Source organism: Esox lucius, chromosome 15 (genome assembly GCF_011004845.1).
Source record: "Esox lucius isolate fEsoLuc1 chromosome 15, fEsoLuc1.pri, whole genome shotgun sequence".
Lineage (NCBI taxonomy): Eukaryota > Metazoa > Chordata > Actinopteri > Esociformes > Esocidae > Esox > Esox lucius.
Genome location: NC_047583.1, coordinates 14,157,649 through 14,182,224, shown reverse-complemented (window position 1 = coordinate 14,182,224; position 24,576 = coordinate 14,157,649). Strand labels below are relative to the sequence as shown.

Genomic DNA, 24,576 nt, shown 5'->3' with positions numbered 1-24,576 from the left:
CATGACATTTTGTTAGTGTTTCTGTCTTCGTGAATCTCACTCATCGTTTTCTCGAAACAACGTCTATAAATAGGGGTTCAATGCGTAAAAAATAAGGGACACCTTGCCAGCGGCCCCAAGCCAGGGGGATACAAATGAAGAGGGGTTCTGGGGGTCCTCCCCAATCAAAGTGTCAGATGCTAATTGTTCTGCATTCTGGTGAATTTGTATGCACCAATTTGTTGTGCGTCATTTTGTGCGTCATTTTCAAAGACCTCTGCTACTGTGAACATGAATGTAATGGAAATAGAGTAAATAAGAGTAAAGAACAGTTGCATCAATTATATTAAGGATTAAAACATCAGATAGACATGGGCAAGATGTTTGGTCTTTCAAAATAAACTATGTGGTATATTTGGAAGAAGCAAGAACCCTCCCTCCAGGAAGGATGAGGTAGCCTAGTTTTGTCTGTTGCTGCTCCCATGCTCTGGAATAGTCTCCCATCCCACATGAAGTCCTGTTCCACCACTGACAATTTTAAATGAAATTTAAAGACCCACCTTTTTTCTCTTGCTTTGAGTTCAGTCTGAGGTTTTTTTTATCAAGTCCACTCTTTACTTATTTAACGTCCTCTTACTGTGCTTGTTGGTTTTATTCAATTTCACTTAACTTCTTATTGTATTATTTTGATTTGATTTTACATTATTTTAGTTGTCCAAAGTGTTTTCCAATTTTAGTCTTGCCGTGTATGTATTATGTGTACTATTGTATTATACAGGGACAGGGACATTGCCCCCAAAATTGTTTGGGTAAGAACTTCCCAATACTGTACTTCACTAATTACTGTTGGGAATGTAGGCTAGCTCTTTTGCCTTCATCTGCAAATGCGATCGAAAATGTGCTTTAAGTGATCTACAAATGTGTAACTACTAAAGCTTTCAAAATTGATTGACAGCTGTGTATTTTCCTAGTATACAGCCTCAGCAAGCCATGCATGCAAAAATTATTTTCTTTCCGTCCGTCCTGCTTTAGCTACTATTCTATGTTGATAAGTAAGACAAATGTGCCCGTCCACGGAAAGCAAAAGACCGTCCAAAATGTTTGTTCTAGCGCCTGCACGCATACCTGTTTTGAGGCAGATATTAATGCATCTGCCTCGACTGTAAAGCACTTTTTTTATTTTTATGTGCTATATAAATAAAAGTTAATTGACTTTCCACCAAGTGGGATATTAATTAAATTTCTCTCACACATACACACACAGCTCGTGCGTGCGGAGGGTTGTTTCTTCTGCTTACAGAACTGTCAACTTGTGTATCTGGGAGAACGGCACTGCTGACGTTACCGTGCGTCTAATTCTCTGTAACCAGGGCAACGATGACGTTGAGTGACAGACAGCTCGCCTGTCATTCTGATTTAATACTTCTCCGCTATGTATCATTACACCCTTTTGGTTTTGTTATTTCTCGTGTCAATCCAAGCTGGTGAAAACGTAAAGTATGATGGGCACGAAAATACGGGGCAAATTGCGTCCCGTATTCTTTCTGTAAGAGACAGTGCATTTTATTTTTCAATATGGGACGATCCCGTATTATACGGGACGGGTGGCAACCCTATCTATAAACCCAAAAAAGTGTACACGCGTTGTGAGCCTCCAAGTGCGAGTCAGTGATTTATTGTGCTCTGACGCCACCCTGTGGACGTATGACACAGCTGAACCATGGTTTGTGGGGGACATTTTCCACGCTTCCCAGGCTTGTTCGAATTTTCAGTTGGATACTGGGAAATTGTGTTCACATCCTTTCACACTCACGTATCAGACCTTCATGAGGATGGAAAAGCATACATATACCAGAAGCCATACGCTGGAACGTTGAGAACGATTACATTGTGCGCATGCTGCAAATGTTTTGCTGATCTTACATAAATTATGTTATGTGAACTTTTTTATGATTTACTAAAATTCCGGTAAATGCTTTGAAGTCTTTGAATTCCGTAGCCCTACTAACGAGAGCAAGGATAAGAGGTTCATTTTGACAAATACCTGTTTTCCTAGGGCGAAATATGTAGCCAGCAAGTGGGTACGACGGAATATCAGGTCAAAACGGGGATGAACTGCTCAGATATATATTTATTTAGCTTTAATATCACAAAGCTGCATGACAGTTTTGTGATATTGCTTGTTACTATGCAAATTACGGATAACATCGCAAGATATTAACGGTAAACCCGTTGCGTATGTTATGCTAAATTGTTAGCTACGGTAGCTATTCCCTGCATACACGTATCTGCAGTGTAACGGGAGACTTGCTCTACCGAGTGCGGTTACCTAGTCAGAAACATTGAACTGATAACATATGTGACTGATTCCTATTTCCTAACTATTCTTTGCACTGTGACATACAGTACGTGTTGAATACCAATTAACATACTTTGTACTAGTTTTAACTAATGGCCAAGAAAGAATGTGTCACAAAATGCAAAGGGGAATCCTCAATGCTACGAAATCGAAGAGGCGAACTGCAGATTGGGGAACCGAAGAGCCCTGTTTCAACCCATCATGAGTCGACACAGGACAGTTCGAAAGATAATAGATTATCTGAAGGGGACGATCAATCCTCAAATGGAACATTAGCACAATATGACCATAACGTCTACTCTCCAAATAATGAGACCCAAAGCACAGTTTACTTTCTGGTGGTGGTGTTGCTGTCTTTTTCCACGCGCTTTTACAAAATCAAGGAACCTCCTCATGTATGGTGAGTGGTGGCCCAATATAATTTATAAGGATCGCTCACAAAATCAGCTTCTGTATCCTTTTTTTGTGATCCTGTCTGTTTTAGTTGGGATGAGACTCACTTTGGTAAAATGGGGAGCTACTACATAAACCGGACCTTCTTCTTTGATGTCCACCCACCACTTGGCAAAGTAAGAAATTGTCATGACCTTCTTCATTCTAAATATTCTGTTTCTACAATAATTTCCATGAGGATCTATATTTGCTTAAAAAAACGAACTTCCCCTCTATTTCAGATGCTGATTGGGCTAGCAGGCTACATGACAGGCTACGATGGAACCTACCCTTTTCTTAAACCTGGGGACAAATACGAGCACCATAACTACTGGGGGATGAGAGGAGTAAGGCCTACACAAAAATTGTGTTTATGTTTGTATTGTATAATGGCACACATGACAAGTTTGACCTGTGAACTTGTTCTGTACTGCCGCAGTTCTGTGCATCTCTGGGCTCCTGTCTGCCCCCGTTTGCCTACCTCACTGTATTGGATTTGTCTCAGTCATCAACAGCCGCCCTCATCTCTGCTGCCATGCTGGTATTTGGTGAGTATCAGCCAGCAGCACTCTTAACAAAGTAATCAATGACCAGCTACCTTGCCAAACAGAATCCATTCTACTGATGTTATTATTATGTTTCTACAGGATTCTTCAGTTTTAATTTTCTTTGGTGTTGAAACTAAAAATGTTGGTCTGTTTCCCCCCAATCAGACACTGGCTGCATTACTATCTCCCAGTACATCCTTCTGGACCCCATCCTCATGTTCTTCATAATGGGATCTGTGCTCTGCATGGTCAAGTTCAATCTTCAGATATCTAGGTAAAGAACCTCTAGAGCTGACTGACGTTGACTGACTTAATACTCTGACTTTGACCACCTTAATACACTGACGTTGACCACCTTAATACACTGACGTTGACCACCTTAATACACTGACGTTGACCAGCTTAATACACTGACGTTGACCGACTTAATACACTGACGTTGACTGACTTAATACACTGACGTTGACTGACTTAATACACTGACGTTGACCACCTTAATACACTGACGTTGACCACCTTAATACACTGACGTTGACCAACTTAATACACTGACGTTGACCACCTTAATACACTGACGTTGACCACCTTAATACACTGATGTTGACCGACTTAATACACTGACGTTGACCACCTTAATACACTGACGTTGACCACCTTAATACACTGACGTTGACCACCTTAATACACTGGCGTTGACCACCTTAATACACTGGCGTTGACCGACTTAATACACTGACGTTGACCACCTTAATACACTGACGTTGACCACCTTAATACACTGACGTTGACCACCTTAATACACTGACGTTGACCGACTTAATACGCTGACCAGCTTAATACACTGACGTTGACCGACTTAATACACTGACGTTGACTGACTTAATACACTGATGTTGACCACCTTAATACACTGACGTTGACCACCTTAATACACTGACGTTGACCACCTTAATACACTGACGTTGACCAACTTAATACACTGACGTTGACCACCTTAATACACTGACGTTGACCACCTTAATACACTGATGTTGACCGACTTAATACACTGACGTTGACCACCTTAATACACTGACGTTGACCACCTTAATACACTGACGTTGACCACCTTAATACACTGGCGTTGACCACCTTAATACACTGGCGTTGACCGACTTAATACACTGACGTTGACCACCTTAATACACTGACGTTGACCACCTTAATACACTGACGTTGACCACCTTAATACACTGACGTTGACCGACTTAATACGCTGACCGACTTAATACGCTGACCGACTTAATACGCTGACCGACTTAATACACTGACGCTGACCGACTTAATACACAGTTATGTTTAGGTTCACACAGTAATGTTTAGGTTCACACAGTAATGTTTAGGTTCACACAGTTATGTTTAGGTTCATACAGTTATGTTTAGGTTCATACAGTTATGTTTAGGTTCATACAGTTATTTTTAGGTTCATACAGTTATGTTTAGGTTCATACAGTTATGATGCTATGTTCTCTCCGGTGGTGTTTAGGCCTTTTAGTGCACCCTGGTGGCTCTGGCTGGTACTGACAGGGGTGAACCTGTCTGGGGCACTGGGGGTGAAGTTTGTGGGGCTGTTCGTAATTCTGCTGGTGGGACTAAACACAACCTGGGACCTATGGAGACTGCTGGGGGATCTTGACCTCTCTTTGGTACTCATTATTATTCTCCTAAAATATGAATGTACCCTGACCAACATAGGAGGGAATCACTTACTTCTGCTCTCTTTCCTTTGTTTTACCAGGTAGATTTTGGGAAGCACTTCTTGTCCAGAGTGTTTGGGCTTATCATTCTTCCCCTGTTTTTTTATGTTACAATATTTGCAGTCCACTTTGTTGTCCTGAACAAAAGGTATGTTTGATAGTGGCTTTGCATTTTCTCTCTCCCACAAATTGCCTAGTCATTCACTCAGTCTGTCCCATGTCTCCAGTGGTCCAGGAGATGGCTTTTTTAGCTCTGCTTTTCAGTCCCGTCTGATTGGAAACAACCTACACAACGCATCCATGCCTGAGTGTGAGTTGAGTTCAGCAGCATTCTATACATTTTCTAGTGTATGTCTTTGCAGCAGTGCTGTTGTACAGAATATTTCTACTTTTCCATTTGAATGACATCTAATCGCATAGTACCCGGTAGGAAACCAAAGCGTTTCTAGCTGTCCTATTTCAGTGTGATGAAGGCCTGTGCTCTGCTTTCCCCTTCAGACCTGGCATACGGCTCCACCATCACGGTGAAGAACCTTCGTATCGCTGGAGGCTACCTCCACTCTCACTGGCATCTGTACCCAGAGGGCGTAGGAGCAAAGCAGCAGCAGGTGACAGCATATCTTCATAAGGACTATAACAATCTGTGGCTGGTTCACAGACCCAATGACAGTAATGGTAAGAGGAAAGTCTTGGTTGTGCGGTCAGAATATCTCGCTCATGTAGATTAATTGAAACAGATGTGGCAGACATTTTGTGTCTTGTTTTTTTATGTCCTGCACCATCAGGAGAACCGGACCTTGTTCGTCATGGTGACGTTATTCGACTGGAGCACAAAGAGTATTGCCCTACTTTTTTGAGAGTAACACCTTCAGAAGTTTGACAGCACCCTTACTGTACCTGTATAAATGTTTACATTACAACACATTTTTCAGTGCAGTAATGGTTGATTCTACTATATCCACCAGGACCACTCGTAATCTTCACAGTCATCGCCATGAAGCACCTCTCACTAAAAAACACTTCCAGGTCACAGGATATGGCATCGTGAGTAAGCACATACAACACTTGTGCCGTTCTGAGATGTTACAGCATTGATGTATTGTATGCATGTGATGGAGGTTTAATCCATCAGCCTAAATGTTCACCTCTTGTTCCTTGCTGCTGCCTTTAGAATGGAACAGGTGACCCTAACGACCTGTGGCAGGTGGAGGTCTGTGGGGGTCGGAAAGGAGACCTGATCAAGGTGTTACGCAGCAAAGTGCGCTTCCTGCACCGTGCAACCGGCTGCGTGCTCAACTCTTCTGGCAAGACTCTCCCGAAATGGTGAGAAAGGGAGTGTTTTGGGCTGTGCTGCAGTTCTCTCATATGTCTTCATTTTGAAATATTGTTAACACTAGTGATGATGCCGGTGTCAAGCTGCGTCTTCTCTGTTCAGGGGCTGGGAACAGGTGGAAGTTACATGTAGCCCATATCTGAAGGAGACCCCAAACTCTCAATGGAGTATTGAAGATCACATCAATACCAAATGTACTTCTCCGTTCCTTTCATTTCAGTTTTGGTATTGATTCCCACAGCTTGATACATAATGATGTTGTGTGTGTGTGTGTGTGTACTTACAGCCAGATTTGTTTTGTTGGTTTGTGTGTTTACATTGATAGTGCCCAACATTAGCCTTGCAGTGCTGAAGCCCCACTTCATAGAGATTTTGCTGGAGTCCCACATCGTCATGATTAGGGTGAGAACCATTGAAGATGAATATATTTGATGTATCTCTTGATTTTTCAAACCTTACATCTCTCAGATCTTAAATATGCTTTCTGAACAAAAACAACTGCAGAGTCTAGCAATGAGAGGTCTTGACCTAGGTAGTGGTTTTCCACTGCAGATTTACAGGGTGTTGAGACAGTTCACATAGACCGTAGTAGTGGATATCATTTCCATGGTACAAGGTGGGAGAAAGATCAGTCAAATAGATAAATACATATTTTTGTGTTACAATTTCTCCCACATGTTTGTTTTATTGATTGCATCAAATGTTGTTTTTTTTTACAGGGTAATAGCGGTTTGAAGCCCAAAGACAATGAAATGAACTCTAAACCTTGGCATTGGCCAGTTAACTACCAGGTTCTTAGCATCTTCATTACTCCATACATTTGATTCGAGTTCAAGTTTCAAGGTATATTTGTCAAATGCTCCGAACAAGACAGCGTCATCCTGCACAATGAAATTCTTGTGACATGGCACCCAACAACTACATAGTGAGAGTTAAAAAAGAGTGTATAAACAAAAATATAGCTTGACAAAAAATACAAATAAAGCAACAATATACATAACACTGTACACTAGCAGCAGTTTATAAAAAGAGTACTGTAAACTAGCAGCAATCTGGGTTGTATTATTGAAAATTTTGATATGTCAAGTATGGCAGTGATATATGTAAGTGTAAACTGGCAGCAATTGGTAGAATTACTGAATATAATAGATACAAGTGAAATAAGCTTATGAATGGTGCATAGCACACTATAACTACGTAGTGAGAATTTCTGAAAAATCTATACACAGCAAAAATATAGCAAGAAGATTAAGCAATAATATACATAACACTGTACATATCAGCAGTTTAAAAAGTGTGCTGTAAACTAGCAACAATATTGGTAGTTGTATTGAATATTATACTGTAGATATGGCACGTATGGCAGTAATATACATAAGAATGTAAACTAGCATCACATTTTGAATGAGTAGGATGTGGAGTATGAACAACAGTGTGGTAGAAGTATTATTTTTATAGATACATATGAGTGTAATGTGCTTATGGAATGGTACATGCAAAGGAATATTCTAATGCCCATTAAAAGTACCTGAAATAACATCAGAGCATGTTTTGTGTGTTATCAGTATGATCAGTCCCAAAATGAAATATTCATAATATTAATGTGCATTTGTTATCTTTCTGTAAAGGGATTGAGGTTCTCTGGAGTGAATGAGACTGAATACCGTGTTTACCTGTTAGGCAACCCTGTAAGTACCTCTCTCCTCTCAGTTTGCTAACGCACAATACACTGCTACAATATAGCTAAATATGTTACTCCTCTCTGCAGGTTATCTGGTGGCTCAACTTGCTCAGTCTGGGCCTGTATTTGGTTATGGTGGCAGCAGCCTCTCTGGCCCTCCACAGAGGAGTCCAGCTGGACAAGAGAAGGATAGGTAGGAGTATTAGGACTTTTAAACGTCTTTACTAACTTTTTAAAGCAACTTGATTCCACCATGGAGGATGGATGGGTGGAATAGGATGGGTGTCTGTATGTATGTATGTATGTATGTATATTACTATACTTGTGAAAACTAATTTGTTTCATGTTTGTGCATGTGCAGAGCGTTGTCGTGTGCTGAGGGAAGGTGGAGGGCTGCTGCTTCTGGGCTGGTTGCTACACTATGTGCCCTTCTACACCATGGGACGCATCCTCTACTACCACCACTACTTTCCTGCCATGCTTTTCAGCAGTATGCTAACAGGTACAGTCGGACTAGCACAAATGCATGCGCCAGATAATGATTGTGTCATGTTATTGACTCATCCTGGAGTCAAGTTCTATTTATGATGATTATGTCTGTCTCAGGAATCACTTTGGACACCCTTCTGCAGAGTGCTGACCTGGTGCTGGACCCACCTTATTCTTACTGGCTGTTTAAAGGAGGAAAGGCAATGCTATTTCTCACAATCCTATACAGGTGAGATAAGCCTTAGCATCTTTGAGCTTAATTAAATTGTAAATATGAACATTTTCTACACACCAAATCATTTAAAATGTGTTTTTCCTCTCCCTTTGCCTTTGTAACACAGCTTTTACCTGTTCAACCCTCTGTCTTACGGTATGAGAGGGCCGCTTGCTCATGACCCTGCCAGTACCATGGCTGGCCTGAAGTGGATGGACTCCTGGGAGTTTTAATCTGGTGAAGAGTCAGATGTTGGACTGACATAGTGATATAGCAGAGTGGTATTTTGCAGACATGCACAAGTCTGTGTATTTTAAGCAATGTGAACTTCAGAGTTTACAGTATTGCACATAGAATTAGATTTTATTTTGACATTGGTACCTTTAACGAGTATTTTAATAATCAGTTTTGTGTCCAAACATTTCTTTTTAGTTCAACTTTTAAAATATAAATTCTATTTTAATGATACACATGAATTGCACATGCAACATATTGTTCACCACCCTAACATATACTTGATGTTTGGAGAGAAATAATTTCAGAACATGAATCTTCTTTAGGTGGATGTTGACATTTATGACTGATGTTTATTTAATTATGTCTACTGAGCTGCCTTAACATGTATTTAGTTTTTTTTGCTAATTGAGTGGCAATAATAAGCTAAGTGCCTAAAGGGACAGTAGCTAAGTACACAATCTGGTTTTTAGTACCATTGAGAATCCAATTTGATATACTTTTTGCAGTGAAAAACAAATGTACCATTTCAATTACATTATAATATACATTTTGAGTATTTGTTTGAGTGTCTTGCAAGGTTTTTGTGGTCTTAGTGTTCACAGTATTTTATAAACATTTGGTGCGGTACTATTTGGACCTTAGTGTTGACAGACAGTCTTCCTGGGTTCCATGATTTAACTGAAAATATATTACAAATAAAACATTATTTACATACATTTTAAGAATGCATTAACATGTATTTCAGTACTTTCAGTTTTTACTATTCAATAAAACCTTTATTTATTTACCTGTTGACTGTATTTTGACTCACTGTATATTTTCCTAATTTTAAAAATACAAAGTGCCTTTAATTGGTAGTGTTGTATTTAAATTTTTTACAAATTTAATAATGTATTTGACAAGTTGACAGACATTACCGTGGAGGAGGAGCAGCTACCACTAGATACTTTCGGAATCCGTATTAGTAATACCCAATCTTGTAGGCTGCTGACATGCACTGTACATACAGTCACTGGTGTGTATAGGAAAACCTTAGACAAAGTTATTTACGCGTATAAGAATAGTTTTGTGGCGCTTTGACAAACAACGGTGAATTATACACCATCTGCTGACAAGTTCATATTGCAGGCACGTCAATCTGAAACTACGTTAACCCATTGGTTGCATTATATCACGTGTATGGGTCTGAAGATGGCGTCTCCGAATGGAGGTAAATTCTAATTCTTTACTTCGTTGTTGGTTGTATAAATAGACATTTTGATGACAAATTACATTAAAAACGGAGGTGTGTCGTATTTCTATTTGCGGAAATATTCTAATATGATATAAGTGTATATGTGATGCAAATTATGCTTACGTTTTTCACGAGTCTTATGGTCACACACTGAGCAAAACAGTTTGTATGCCAAACCAAAAGCCAGCCTTCAATGCCCTTCTTCCAAACCATGATCTAGCTATAGTAATAGTAGTTCCTTGATAAGATGGCTTTGCTGGTTGTCAACTAATAACTAGGCCTATCCAACGTAACAGTGTATTAAATTACAGTTCATGGATAGTTTTTGGACTCTGACCTAGCTACTGAAGCTAAATAGCTAATAGTGCAGTAATGACACGCTAATGTTACGAAATATGCTAGCCAACTACAGTAATACGAACTGTAATGTGACAATAAAAAAAAAACATGGAAGAGGTGAGTGGAAAGTCGTCTGTAGCTGATTGCTATCGTTAGATATATAAAACATTTTCCAACTGATCTACAGTACTGTACAGTAGCTGTCTAACTAATGTTATAACAGAATAGCCAGCTAGCAACTTTACTCAACTAAGCTACTTCTTGACAACACAAAAGCAAACTCACTCATCGAGCAAAAATGATTATATTACGTATATCTCCTATCATTACTTTATTTTCATTTCAAACCCAATCACTAGCTAATTATTTACCTGTACTAGCTTGCTATTCTAGATTTGCCATATTGATTAAAGCAAGCTCGATGACTTCGCAAAGCTGAAAACCAGCTCTGACATTTAGTGTTGATTAAAATAAATTTTTCTCTTTAAAAGGTGATGATTTTGAATCCTCTCTGCTGAGTTTTGAGAATCTGGATAGAGCTTCTCCTGATCTATGGCCAGAGCAAAGTAAGTGTCTTCTCTGTGGTAGTCCACGAATTTATAAAACTATTATTCCAGAATGCTCATTTCTGATTTGGATTTCCTGCTTTCATCCCTCACACAGTGCCAGGCGTTGCAGAATTTGCTGCATGTTGCAAAAATGTGAGTGTTTTTCCAAGATAGCCAGCAAGATTTGAAAAGTAAATAGACCTACATGGCAAAAAAAGGAAATACTTTTTTTATTTTCTGTTTTGCAGCCAATTACCAATTCTCCACCCAAATGGATGGCAGAACTGGAGATTGAGGACATTGAAATGTTAAAAGGTAAAGTACAGCAGGGTAAATGCATTTGAAGGAAATTAGTTTGGCAGCAAGCTTTTTTGTTTGAATGAAACCTTCCACATGTCCATATTTGCCCATTGTAGAAGTGCTTGGAAATCACTTTGACATGTTGGTCCTGAATGCAAGAACATCAAAAAGACCAAGGTCCTCGAAGCTGACCTGTTTTGCATCCCACACCATACCATCATAAGTTTCAGAATCATGCTGCAGCTGGACATGAATGGAGGTAGCGGGTTAGGTTGCTCGACCACTCTAGGCCACTAAACAACTTCATTTATAATGAGGCCCAGTAAAGACAGCCAGTAAAGAATTGCTTAGTTTTCTTCTGAAGCTCAGCAGGTCCTAGTCAGTCCTGGGCACTCCTAGGATGGAAACGGAGATGCTGCTGGAGGACGTGTCATAAAGCATGAATTTCCTTCAGTTTAGGACTACAGGTTGACATATAACTGCACTGGCTGCATTTTCAACTGTAATGGGTCAACACTGATTCAGAAATTGAACAGCTGCCTCGTTTGAGCAGCCTTTAAACTCAACCCTTTTTTCTTTCTTGTTTCAATGAAGATTATTTGTGGTGTGGTATACAAAATGGGGGAATTTTTGCACCCCCCTGAATGTTTTTGCTAAACACTTTCCATGGGCAAACTTGTATGAAGAGTTTTGTTTAAATTAAAAGCATTCTATAAATACAAGGCTTTCACCCCATAGATTGCGTGGTAGTCTAACTGTCAGGCGTCATCTACCTGGGGAACAGACTAAAGACTATACCCTAACTGTACTCCAACTCTATTCTTCCAGAGCTGGGAAGTCTAACCACAGCCAACCTGATGGAGAAAGTCAAAGGGTTACAGAATCTGGCCTACCAGCTGGGCCTTGAGGAGTGTATGTATTTACGTGAACCCCCACCACACAGACAAGTTGATCACTTTCACAGTCTAGTTTGTCGGTCCTTGAGCTTCCTCTAGATGGTGCTGCTACCCATCTGGTGAATGTCCTTGTCTGTCTGAATAGTCCATTAACATTTCAAGTAGCTGCTACACTTATACAACGGATTTGACATTTCACACAAGATGCGTCTTATTAGATTAATTGTATTAGTAATGTGATCTTTCTGAATATTGTATGAATGAGATGGTTATACATGCTAAACGAAGAGTGTTGTTTGATTATAATGATGAAGGCCACCCTGTCTAATTAACTTCTGTAGAAACCACTACTCCATATATGAATTCCTTAACTTTGTGGTGTTGATTATGGTTTTATATTTCGGCATAACACAACAGCAGTTTGAGATTGCATTTGAAAACCGGGTTATCTGGGGGCAGGTTTCACATAACATAACAAGTATTGACGCATGTGATGAATGCAAAGTGTGGTTTGATAGATTTTCTGCTTCCATTGTCCTAATCCATAAAGTGTGGATTAGAGAGATATATAGCTAAGTGCTCCTATTTTTCCTAAGAGGAAGATGGGTACTTAGATCTTTGTGGACCAAGCACACCATGTGCAAAACCCTGAAACAAGAACCTAGTAGCTATGTGGAATTCAAATATTTTGTCAAAATACAACTGAGTGATTCCTCATTAAATTATGTTGCCAGCGCTTAACTATTCAGTCATTTTGCATGCTCTCTTGTTGTGGAGCACTCTGTAAAATAATATTTAAATATATGCCTCGGCGGGAGTTCTACCTTAAATCTGGAGTGGATTTAGCTTCCATTCAATGCTTAAAAGAGAAATTCCATAAAGACAGGATGATTAAAGTAGGCTGATTCTGGAGAGGATTACGCCAAACATGATTTGTATGGGCTTTGCCCCACTCGCTCAGAAAAAGGAGAAATCTCTTTTTGTTTAATGGCAACATTGAAAAAGAAAGCTATGGAGCCAAATTGAGCTCCAATGTATTGACTGTAAGAAAAGAAAAACGTAACTGCAATATTTCATAGTATGAATAAACTAAATTCAAACTTATGAAAAAAATAGATTCAAGTGTGGAAAAAGTATATGCTAAAATCATTAAATCGTTGTCCGATCTTAAAATGTCTTAGTTCAAACAAGTTTTTTCATACGATGATATTTTTCAGTTAAGTTTTTCTCTTCTTACAGTCAATACATTTGAGCTCAATTTGGCTCCATTGAAAGCCACCTCAAAATACGCAAAGATATAGAGCACGATGTGACTGCATGAGTGGCAGGGAATCGCGTCCAAATGTGTGTAGATTTGTTGGGGAGGACAAAAGCAATGGTACTGCTCAAATGTTCCGCGTATTATGTAGCAGGCATTATGGAAGCTCAGATTAGTGTAATTAACCTCAGCGTCGACGAGATCTGTTATCTGCTTATTTCAGGCTCATATTTACTGGTTAGGATCTTCTGTCTACAATATTATAACATATCATCGCAGCTAAATACAAATTAAACAGGCTGATCATACAGTCTAATACAGGGTCTGAGGGACCAATCTTGCCCCAGCGCAATAAGCTTCATTTACTGCCTTTTATGGGCAAATTAAATGATCAGACTTTGCTCAAATTTTTTTTCAGGTTTAGCCTGACTGATCTGCAAAGGATGCAGTGAGTTTTTAATTCAATGCATACGTCTTTGTTCAAACATTTTCAGAGTGTTTTGCAGCTTGCTGGTACTTCTAAAGATGGTGTCTGTCATAAAGGAAGGAATGTTGTCTCTGCAACCAATGTCATGTACCTTGGGATGACGCGGCACAGTGATGTCTGTTATTGGTTTCGGAGCAGCTTGTAATGGCGCCTCTTTAATGTGCTCAGGTTTAATTTTCTCCCTTTTCCCGGCTGTTGGGGGAGGCCTTGTAAATCTCAGCTACTTTTTCATCTTGTTTGTGCACTCTTCAATGCCTGTAAATGAGCCGCTGGAGAGCAGTGGAGAGAGAAAGAGAGAGCAGGAAAAGAGAGCGAGCACGAGGGCAGGGGAAAGGATTTACTACATCCCCTTAAACATGTGGCCCATTAAACTGTGAGCTGGCTGGTTAATGGGCAGAGCACAATCAGCTGGTGAAAACACCCATCCCGCCCTGAAGCCTGTAGAGGAAGAAGACTGGCCAGAATAGACACCTCTGACTTAGAGGACGCCGCTTCCCCCTGACACCTCCAGGAGGACATCCAACTTCCACATCCATTTAATGGAACATTACGAAATATAGCTTCATCTCAGTATATCCAAGACAGGAAGCCTTTCGGATGGAGGGGTCTGGAAGTGGGGCGACACATCATACATGCATGTCATGCACGCACGTGCGTTATTACGTGTGTGTGTGTGTGTGTGTGTGTGTATGGAAGGTGTGGCAGGCCCCTGTCCCTTGGGAGGACCTCCTATCCACCTCCTGATGGCTTTGTGACGCTCCCCCCGGGTGTGTCCCCAGGGAGGCCTGGCGCGTGTCCTCCTCCCCAGACCCCAGCTGCTGACCCACCCTGTGATGAATGCTGCTGTCGTAGGCCGCAGGGCCCGGCGTCAGGCCCTGGGTCCCACGGGAGCGCTGATGACTATGATAAGTGCTGTTATTGGAGGTAATTGAAAGGAGAGTGGCCCTGAGGGACATGCCTCAGGCTGCTGCTGCTCTAACACTTGTAGGTTTCACTGATCCCCCTCCGCTGCGGGCTGACAGGGTCTTGATGCAGTAATGCCCTTCTCTCTGATGAGACCTGATGTGCCAGGCTGTGTCCAGATGCCGAGACCTTTTAGTCTGGACTGGTATTATGTTTCGATGACCCGTCTGTCAGATAATGAGGACCGGTGCTGTACAGAATAAGCCTCCACTTGCAATATATGAATTATTGGCAGCGGAATTAGGCTGACCTAATCATCCGTGTTTGTGTTGATACAAAGGGAGTGCCAGTCAAGAGCAGTCGTGCTCAGTGTTGGCTGGCAATGGCTGTGAGCTGTCCTGAAGCCCACGGTACCACCGCCACAGTGGAACCGGGATGACCCTACATCCCAGCCTATGTGGAGGTGAGCCTGAAGGTCAGTCCTGACAGCTCATAATGGCCCCGCATTCTCAGCCTCCTCAGGATCAATCTCCTACCTATTAAGAGGCCCGTGCTGCTGAATATGATTGCATTCACACTGGCCCACGGTGATAATGTGCCTTCATCAATCCATCAGGGCAGCCTGAGCAACCGCGGGGCGGCCCGTTATGAAGTGTTGCTCCCTGACAGCCTCAGAATGAGGAACAGAGGACAACCCCCCCCCCACTGCCCCCCCCACCCCCACTGTCCCCCTCTTCCTTTATGGGCTCATAGTAGAGATGAATGGCAGGGCCCGTCCGCGGTAGACATGGTGCAGACGGCGTTTAGGATTGGCGTGATGGGAATCTGAAACAGGAGTCGTTTCCTTTTCATGCCGGGTACGGTTTTGCCACGTTTCGGTTGTCCCTTGCGTTGCGAGGCTCTTCAGCACACTCCTCGTTCAGTGTCTGAGACCAAAAACGCGACGGCCTCAACAACAACACGTCCTGAATTGATCTAAAGGACAATTTGAGACGTGGAAAGCGCTAAATGGGAACTCTTCCCAGTTAAGGTATTAGAAATCGTATAGTGAATGTCCAGGTGACGATGCAACTGACGACCTCGTCCGGAGGGACTTACAAGTGCAGTTATCGTTGTGTGCCTTGCAAATTGCATGTATGAGAACATTTTCCTTAAACAGTTTCTGTTCATCAAAATATGCATCAGGTTTATTCAAAGGCCTCAAACCGGCATTGCCTGGCTACTGCTGGTTCGTTTTCTGTTAAGCACCGCGCCGAATCGCAATAGTAGAAAATGATCCTAACTTTTGTTCATCAAACTGTTGACTTTTGACAATTACGCTTGATCTATTTACGAGGTCAGGCTAGCGCACCAACGTTGTCTAAAACGGCCAACAGTGCAGTAGTTAGCCAGTGTGTTGTGCTCTGTGGCCCAGTGTCAGTGGCGAAGGGGAGGGAGAGCTGCACACCTCCTGTTCCTCCACCCTGCCTGCCCGCCTGAGCAGATCGGAAATGACACCTCATTTCCATAAACGCATTAGGAATTCATTGGATTTTCTTTCCTAGCTAATCATAGTGGCGGTGTAAAACCTTTTAGGCTTTTTAATGAATGAATTTTGACTGATTGCCTATTAATAAGGACACCTCTTGAACAGGGATAGGCTGGGGCAGGGGTGGGGAGGTGTAGATGTGTTTGTTTGTTCGTGCGGGTGTGTGTTTGTCAGTGCACACAGGCAGCCGGCAGGAAAATATTGGGGGGGGGGGGGCACTCTTGGTTGGGACATAAAGAGGAACCAGTGGCTCCCGAGGGAAATCACTGGCCATGTCTGCATCTTAAATATCCCTGTGAAGTATCAATAAGTGGGTAATTGAATTTTGAACACAAACATGAGCGTCAGGTGTATGTGCTGCGAGGTGTGGGGAGAAGAATGTGTTAATGATGGAATGAGCTGTGTGTGTGTGTGTGTGGGGGGGGGGGGGGGTCATCTCTGTGCCTCTCTGGTCCCAGGGGAAGTGGGCAGTGAGAATGGATGTTAAATCCATTAAATAAAGCTTACAGCCAGTAATAGCTGAGTGGCACTTGAAGATGGGCAGCGGGGGTCAGATTAGTCTGCTTGGCTCCTAATGAAAGTGAATTGGGGCAGTCAGGGCTGGAGGTTGGGACACCAGTTAACCCAGGTGGTCATCTGTCTCTGGGGCTAACAGGAATCTGGCTGGGCTCTGTGGAGTGTGGAGGGCTGGATCAGACTCGTCATGATTGCTACCATTCTACACACAGGGGAGCAGAGTGCGCCGGGGGAGATGACGCGGCTGACACCCAGATCACTCACTCCTGGTGGTGGGGCAGTGATGTGGCACCAGTCAGACTGGTGGGGTGTTGATTTTACATCTAGGCATGGCTATACGCATTTGGAGCCATGCCTAGATACATATCAGATTTCTATTTTGAAGAGTGGTTTGAAAAGTACAGGATATTTGTCTGGTTGTGGAGGACCTATGTCATTTTATTTCACTGTCTACGTTAGTCCAATGTTGTGTTGGTGTTTCCAGACCAAACCTGCCTGGGCTAAATGATAATTTGACAGCAACAAGTAAACAGTGTGAAGACATGACCCTCACAATCTATAAGGTGTCATTTAGTATGGATGGCAGCTGTAACAAGTCACTGATTAACTTGGTACAGAATTAGTGATTGACCTTTCTAATCAACTAAACAAACCTCTAACTCCCTCTAATCAGTGTTGAACAATTCTGGCCTGAAACAGTGTGTATGTGTTGTTAAGTGAATGCACAAATCTATGTAAGTATGCATTTTGGCGAGAGGTCTCTGTGTGTGTGTGTGTTTCTGTCTGTCCATCTGTCCGTCTAGTTGCCTGATAGAGGCTGGCTAATTATTTTTGTCTGTCTGTCCGTCCAAGTGCATGGCTGGCTGGTTCATTTTTCCCCCGCTTTTAACCCATTCCTGACTATAATACATTTGTATGATTTCCTTTGGCCCTCCGAGCTTACTGATCGACAAACCTGAAGGAATGATTGAAATTGGACCATAATTTTGTCTGCCTTGTCAGTTTTTTTATGTTGTGCCTTCTTTAATTCTATGACAAATGGGGTCACTAATTATCAAGGGAAGTGCTTGCTCAGAATCTGGCAAAGTCATCTGGCACCAAAGTACACGCTTTGACTGTAAGAAGTATTGAAATAAATTGACTTGTAGGCTGTGTTGCAGTTAACATAAATGGACTTGTAGGCTGTATTCTTGTAAGCAATCTGTTTTGCTTTGTTGCCTTTCCCTGGTATGAGTCCTGATTCAGCTGGAAGTGGTTTTGGAGAGCCAGTGCACCAGGACAGTGTAAGGGACAGAAATCAGAGTTTTATTGCCAAGTATGTATCACAGCAAACAAGGAATTAGTTAGTGCAACAATTTATATAAAATAAATAAAAACAGTGGACTGAGCATAAAAACAGTAGACTGAGCATTAATAAATTACAAAATAGTCAATTTCCAGGGTGACAGGGATCAGCCACAATCTCTACCGCTCGCAATAAATGGTTGAAACGCTGGTCATTAAACATCCCATGGCACTTACAGTACTGTAAGAGTAGTGCTGTGAACCTCTGGAAAATCTCTCATTTTCCCCTCACAATATAATGGCCAATTAATCATTCCAAGCTTCCAATTGGCCCATATATCTCTTCTCCCTCACCTGTAATAAGAAGTGAATAAATAGGTTCCAAATGTATGCAGTCAATAATATATGCAAGTCGCTCAGTCTGCAAAATGACTAAAATATATATGTTTTCCTCACTGATCTTTAGCTTACTGAAATATACAAAATGCATTTAGAGATGTTATTTGGTTGCAAGCTACAGTAGCGTGTTAAGTAGCTAGCCTTGTCTGCATAATGAAAGTGCGTTCAGTAGTGGTTATATAAGGTTATTTCTTCACCCTGGCTATATATTATATATGATTCCTTACCTGAAGTACAAAACTAAATTCTTAAAGAAGTTTGAGTTCCTATAGAGTTCACTGGAAAATGCTGCTAGAATTTTAACATTTGAGTTTCAAGTGTTCAAATTCCAAATCAATGAATACATACATCAGCAGTCTAAGCAGAGATGCCCAGACTTCCCTCTCCCCAGACACTTCCTCCAGCTCTTCCGGGGGGACACCGAGGCGTTCCCAGGCCCGCCGGGAGACATAGTCCCTCCAGCGTGTCCTTGGTCTTCCCCGGGGGTTTCCTCCCGGTGGGACGGGACCGGAACACCTTTCCAGGAAGGCGTTCCGGAGGCATCCGAAACAGATGCCCATCCGAGATCTTGTACTTTCGGTCATGACCTAAAGCTCATGACCATAGGTGAGAGTAGGAACGTAGATTGACCGGTAAATCGAGAGCTTCGCCTTGTGGCTCAGCTCTTTCTTCACCACGACAGACCGATACATCGACCGCATTACTGCAGAAGCTGCACCGATCCGTCTGTCAATCTCCCGTTCCATCCTTCCCTCACTCGTGAACAACATCCCTAGATACTTAAACTCCTCCACTTGAGGCAGGCACTCTCCACCAACCTGAAGTGGGCAAGCCACCCTTTCAATGAATACCATTACAAAAATATTGCAGTAAATGTTTGTACCAGCTGTTGCAATTTCAAAACAATTACAACTTACGACTTTAGAATACGTAAAAGAAGAAATAAAAATTTCCCAAGAAACCTGTAGTAGAAAGCTCACAATGGTTTGATTTCTAAGAAGGATTTGCACATTTCCAAGCCCTCCAGTCTAAGTCCATGGACATTCCATGCATTAGATTTCAATGGAATGGAGCTAATTAATATAGTCCTATTGTTCAAAAAGAATAAATGACAGTGGTTTTCAAAACCCAGTCAGGTAGGATATAAGTACATTTACAAGGTTGAATATCCCCTGTTGAGCACAGTCCATTATTAAGAAATGGAGAGAATATGGCAGAACTGTGAATATTTCTGTTACGGGCCATCCTCACAAACGGAGTCTCCGACCACGAAAGGCTGTAGTCAGGGAGGCCACCAATGCCTAATTTCCACTGGTGCCAAACACAGGTGATTTACCCTAAAGTCCAGAAATGTTTCCATTCCAGTTTTTTTATATATCCAGAATGCATTTCATAAATGATTAATCATGTTAAGTGACAAAAGTATTTGGTTCTATGTTGTAACATTGATAAATTACAACCTTTGTAAGAATGGACAGTAAAAAAATGTTTTACGTTGAGCCCTGAACAGTACCGGGAAGACTCCAAGGGTTTAGAACGACTGACGGGGGTACGATGAGCGCTGAGACGGAGATGTGGCTTGCAGAACCTATAACACAAAATACCTCAGAATTTCTACCAAATCCTTCTATTGAAGGTGGATAGTTTTGACAACTTACTTATTAAACTAACTACTGAATACACTGGCTTACGGTTGCATGTGTCACGAGTGTACGTGGAGAAGGTGCTGGTCACAGTAGTTTGAGGAATAAATTCGTTTCATTACTCAAGTTCAAACTGTTTATTAGAAACAAACCGAGCATGGCGTTATTGTTCATTTTATTTTACTACCAGAAAAACAACGCCTTTTGTTTTTCATAACTGGGAAACCAAATTGCGTTTATAGTTCCCCACCCATTTGATCCCCTCCTTAAGGCTTTGGAACCAAATGCACAGTCAAAACAGGAATGTTTAGAGCCAGCATTAGCGTAAATCACCGGTGTAGCCCTGGTACTGTGGTAAAGCACCTGTGGAAATGCGGCTCAAAAGCCCTATGGTAACTCAAAAAAAATTGTCTTCCACAGCTGAGTGGGGAATGACTGTGACAATTGCCCGGGTGCTTCACAAAAGTGTCCTTCATGGGAGACTGTGAAAAAGAAAGCCATTGTTAAAAAAAACGTATATCAAATCTAAGTTGTGGGAGATTATATGGTTGGATACGACCAAAATCGTGCTTTTTGTTTAGCGCAAGCCTAACACTGCAGATCACTGGGAACTCCATCCATACCGCCCTACCGTGAAGCATGGTTGCAGCACCATGCTATGGGGATGCTTCCCTGTGCCAGGGCCTGGAATGCTGTTGAATATAGTGTAAAATGTATGCGGCGAAGTACAGAGAAATCTTGCTGAAGACTTGGGACAAAATTTGTCTTCCAGCTGGACAATGACTGCAAACATACAGCCAAAGCCACACTGGAATGGCTTAAACACAAAAAGGTCAATGTCCAGGAGTGGCCAAATCAAAGCACCGACTCAGTCCAATTGAGAATATGTGGTAAGAGTGGAAAATTCACCAAAGGTCCCCATCCAACTTGACTGAGTTTACCATTTACGGTATAAGTGTGGACCAAGTCAAAGACTGTCGATATTATAGCTTGGTTATTTTTCTAATAATCACAACTAATGATTAATACTAATAATGTGTATATAAGAAATGTAGTTACGCATTGCTCTGAGAGCATTCACATTTAAGTAGTTTTGGAGACACTCTCATCCAGGGCAAGTCACGGTAGTGAGTTTCTATGTTTGCATAGTTCCCCCTGGCCACCTGTGGGAATCAGCCCCCCAACCCTGCCATTGCAAGCACTCTGCTTTAACACTCAGGAAATACAAGCACACAATAATAACAACAATATTGAACTCAAACTACTTTGTCATGCATGTGTTGTTGTTTTTTACACACAGGTCATCTCAGGAATGAAAGTGCCATGCTCTACTCACTGAGCTACAGTGAATGTAATTTGCATCTGTAATACAGACATGATTCTAAGGTTTTAGGTTCCGGTGCGCCAAACCCAAAAGCTGAATAGTTAACGGTAGTTTTGAAGCGTCCTAATTCATAAATCCCACCAGATCTTTTATGGTTTTGTTGCATTTCGGACTGTCTTTCTCCTGTTATTTTGTTTAGTGTTATTTGAAGAGACGGCAGCACTGTGCAAAATTAATCAATCCCAATCCAATTAGCATAATGTTTAAACTGATGATGGACACCTCAAGGTGAAGCGGCCTGTGCCCAGCCGGGGCATTATAATTCCAGGCGGAGCGGCTCATCTAAATTACAATCCACCCTGCTTTTTCATTAGCCGCCACCGCTGCACAGCTAACCCCTTTACCATACTCTGCACAGCCCAACAAACACCCAGATATCGTCAGCTCTGGTTTCAGGTTCCAAAAAACTCCAGACAAAAATATTTTTGAAACTTGGAATTTACTCAAAGTAATGTTCTGTGTAATCTGTGTTGCTCTTTATGTTGTCGTGAGTATGAAGTTTAAATATGTGATCCCATCGTATTCATACCCTTTCACCTTTTGTTACTTAACAGCATTATTCTAAAATATTTCAGTTTTTGTATCTTGTAATAAATTTGCAAGAATATCTAAAAAACTGTTTTGCTTTGTCATTATAGTGAGTGTAGATTGATGATGAACAAATCGACTTAATTCATTTTAGAATAAGGCTGTAATGGAACAAAATGTGGAACGAGTGAAGGGATCTGAATACTTTCAGAATGCACTGTACCAGGATTAAGCCACTTCTAAATTGTACTGATGCTTATAGTACCAGCTGTACTTACCATAAGCTTATATAGATTCTCAGCTTTCATTCAAAGGTATTTGTGTATTTGATTACATCATTTAGAAATTACAACAATTTACATTTTCACCTTATTTCAAAACAGTTAGTTTTGAAATAAGGTGTTATTTTTCAAAAATATTGTAAAATAGACTTAGTCTGAAAATAAATGGAGAATTGGATGAATGATATGATAAATACACAAGGGAATACTTTCTGTTATTGTACATTATACATTGCCTGGATATAATTGTAGTAAATAAGGTATTTAACTCTCAAAACTGCTTAAACAAAGGCCATTGTTGGTCTTTGGGTATGGTGTAATTTTCTAAGGAGTAATTTATTTAAATTCATTAAAAAAATCAAAATGTTTGCCTATAATTGGCCGTTACCGATTGTTGGCCGATCGCTACAGGAAACGATCAGGAACACTCCAGGGGGTAGGCGTGGATGTTTCAGCCACTACCATCCACTGACAGTTTCACCATCAGAACTACAGAAGCTTAGCAGCATGTAAAAAAAACCTGAAAACTAACAAGTACTGAAGATAGTTGAGAAGATATCCAGCACCAAATGGGGTCAGTGTGTCATAGACTTCAGATGTTACTATTTCATACAGAATTCAGCTCCAGAAATGGAGGGGTACACTGCACCTTTTTCTTTCCTTTCCATAAAAGTCGAAAAGGAAGGTTTTGAATGAGGAATAGAAGGGTTAGAATTAAGAGACCACTGCAAATTCAATGCTTCGGTTCCTCACTCAAAACTTTCCTTTTCTACTTTTTTGGAAAGGAAAACAAAAGTTGCAGTGGTTTCTTAATTTTTTCCGGAGCTGTATATGCAGCACAAATGTTTAATTTGGACATTCTAGGAATCTGTCTGAAAGCTTTTGGTACAATGAAATGGGTATAAAAGGTGTTCTCAGTTGAGTGAAAACAACATGTACACGTTCTTTGTGGATATAGCCAAAGTCTCAGGCGGAAGGGGTTGCTGTAAGTAGTAATTCTAGCATGACAGTGTACCTTATGTAGGCGCTTCATAAAATGTTGTGAACTCATTAGTTTACGTTCCTTAGAAAGGTATCTTTAAGAGAAAATAATCCTTTTTCACGCCCCCAGGATTTTCTTTCTCACAGTTACATCTGCGGACACGCACACACTCAGTCGGAGATGCTTGAATACCTGTATCTGGCTGCCTTGAGATGACAATCACTAGGGGTATCTCTTTGGTAGCTAGTCTGCGTCTTATGTTGTTTTCCATGTACAGAGAATGAACAGATGTTTGTATAAATTATCTCCCCGTTAGAGGTCTTGCAAATTAAATACATGCTTTGCATTGATAAGTGATTCCACTCTGAAGTGGGGGACTGCGAGATGGAGTGCTGCAGCTTGTTTTAGTCTAAATCCCTGGTGAAAGCTTACTTTCAAAACCGTCAGTGGACATATTTTAGACGGACAAATTGTCTTTTAAGTAGGTTACCTCAAGCAGAATTGAATAAGCTCCAAAATGTTTGATATCTAAAATTTCCAGTAGTTGATATTTACACTGTATCGTTTGTTCATTCTCCAGCCAGGGAGATGACCAGGGGAAAGTTCCTGAACATCCTAGAGAGACCCAAGAAATGAAGACCCCAGGGTTGCTCTATACACAGTACGAGACTGCACAAAGAGTAATACAACACCTGGATGACTGACTTGAGAGAGAAAAAAACGATTTATCAAAACTATGCCATGATGTATACACTCATACAAGAACTATCAAGTCCCTGGATTTTACTTTTGAATGGAGACTGGGGTTAAATTCAGTCATGGCAGATTTCATATTTTTTGGTCTAAGGGCTGCAACACTTCACCCCCTACATCTGTGTTGTCCTCAAAGACAGTTCCATTGAATTTTATAATGATTTGCTTTAAAGTTCCTCTTTAGCTAACTAGTAGGACTGTTTCTAAATGAGTGTATATTCTGTATTTATTCTTATTTTTTATTTCTATAAGGAGCATTATTTAAAATGTTGTCAAAGAATTGTGTAATAAAGTGTTACAATTTC

General features: G+C 41.1%; 2 protein-coding genes across 3 annotated transcripts; both read left to right on the top strand.

Annotated features, from left to right (window-relative positions):
- The first annotated feature begins 1,849 nt into the window (after window positions 1-1,849).
- On the top strand, window positions 1,850-9,800 carry pomt2 (protein-O-mannosyltransferase 2). The gene is made up of 20 exons (XM_010879025.3): window positions 1,850-2,738; window positions 2,823-2,907; window positions 3,013-3,117; window positions 3,210-3,318; window positions 3,484-3,592; window positions 4,844-5,003; window positions 5,096-5,202; window positions 5,282-5,364; window positions 5,553-5,729; window positions 5,840-5,891; window positions 6,020-6,098; window positions 6,226-6,377; window positions 6,490-6,581; window positions 6,713-6,789; window positions 7,107-7,178; window positions 8,016-8,075; window positions 8,156-8,261; window positions 8,430-8,570; window positions 8,675-8,786; window positions 8,899-9,800. Exons 1-20 carry the CDS (start codon window positions 2,431-2,433, stop codon window positions 9,002-9,004), a joined length of 2,292 nt encoding a protein of 763 aa, XP_010877327.2. The 5' UTR covers window positions 1,850-2,430; the 3' UTR covers window positions 9,005-9,800.
- Window positions 9,801-9,939: 139 nt separating this feature from the next.
- Window positions 9,940-24,576, top strand: lin52 (lin-52 DREAM MuvB core complex component). Of its 2 annotated transcripts, none has more exons than XM_020053759.3 (6): window positions 9,940-10,218; window positions 11,073-11,147; window positions 11,245-11,282; window positions 11,378-11,444; window positions 12,258-12,341; window positions 17,157-19,119. In XM_020053759.3, coding segments are annotated over exons 1-6 (297 nt in total). In that variant the 5' UTR covers window positions 9,940-10,187; the 3' UTR covers window positions 17,159-19,119.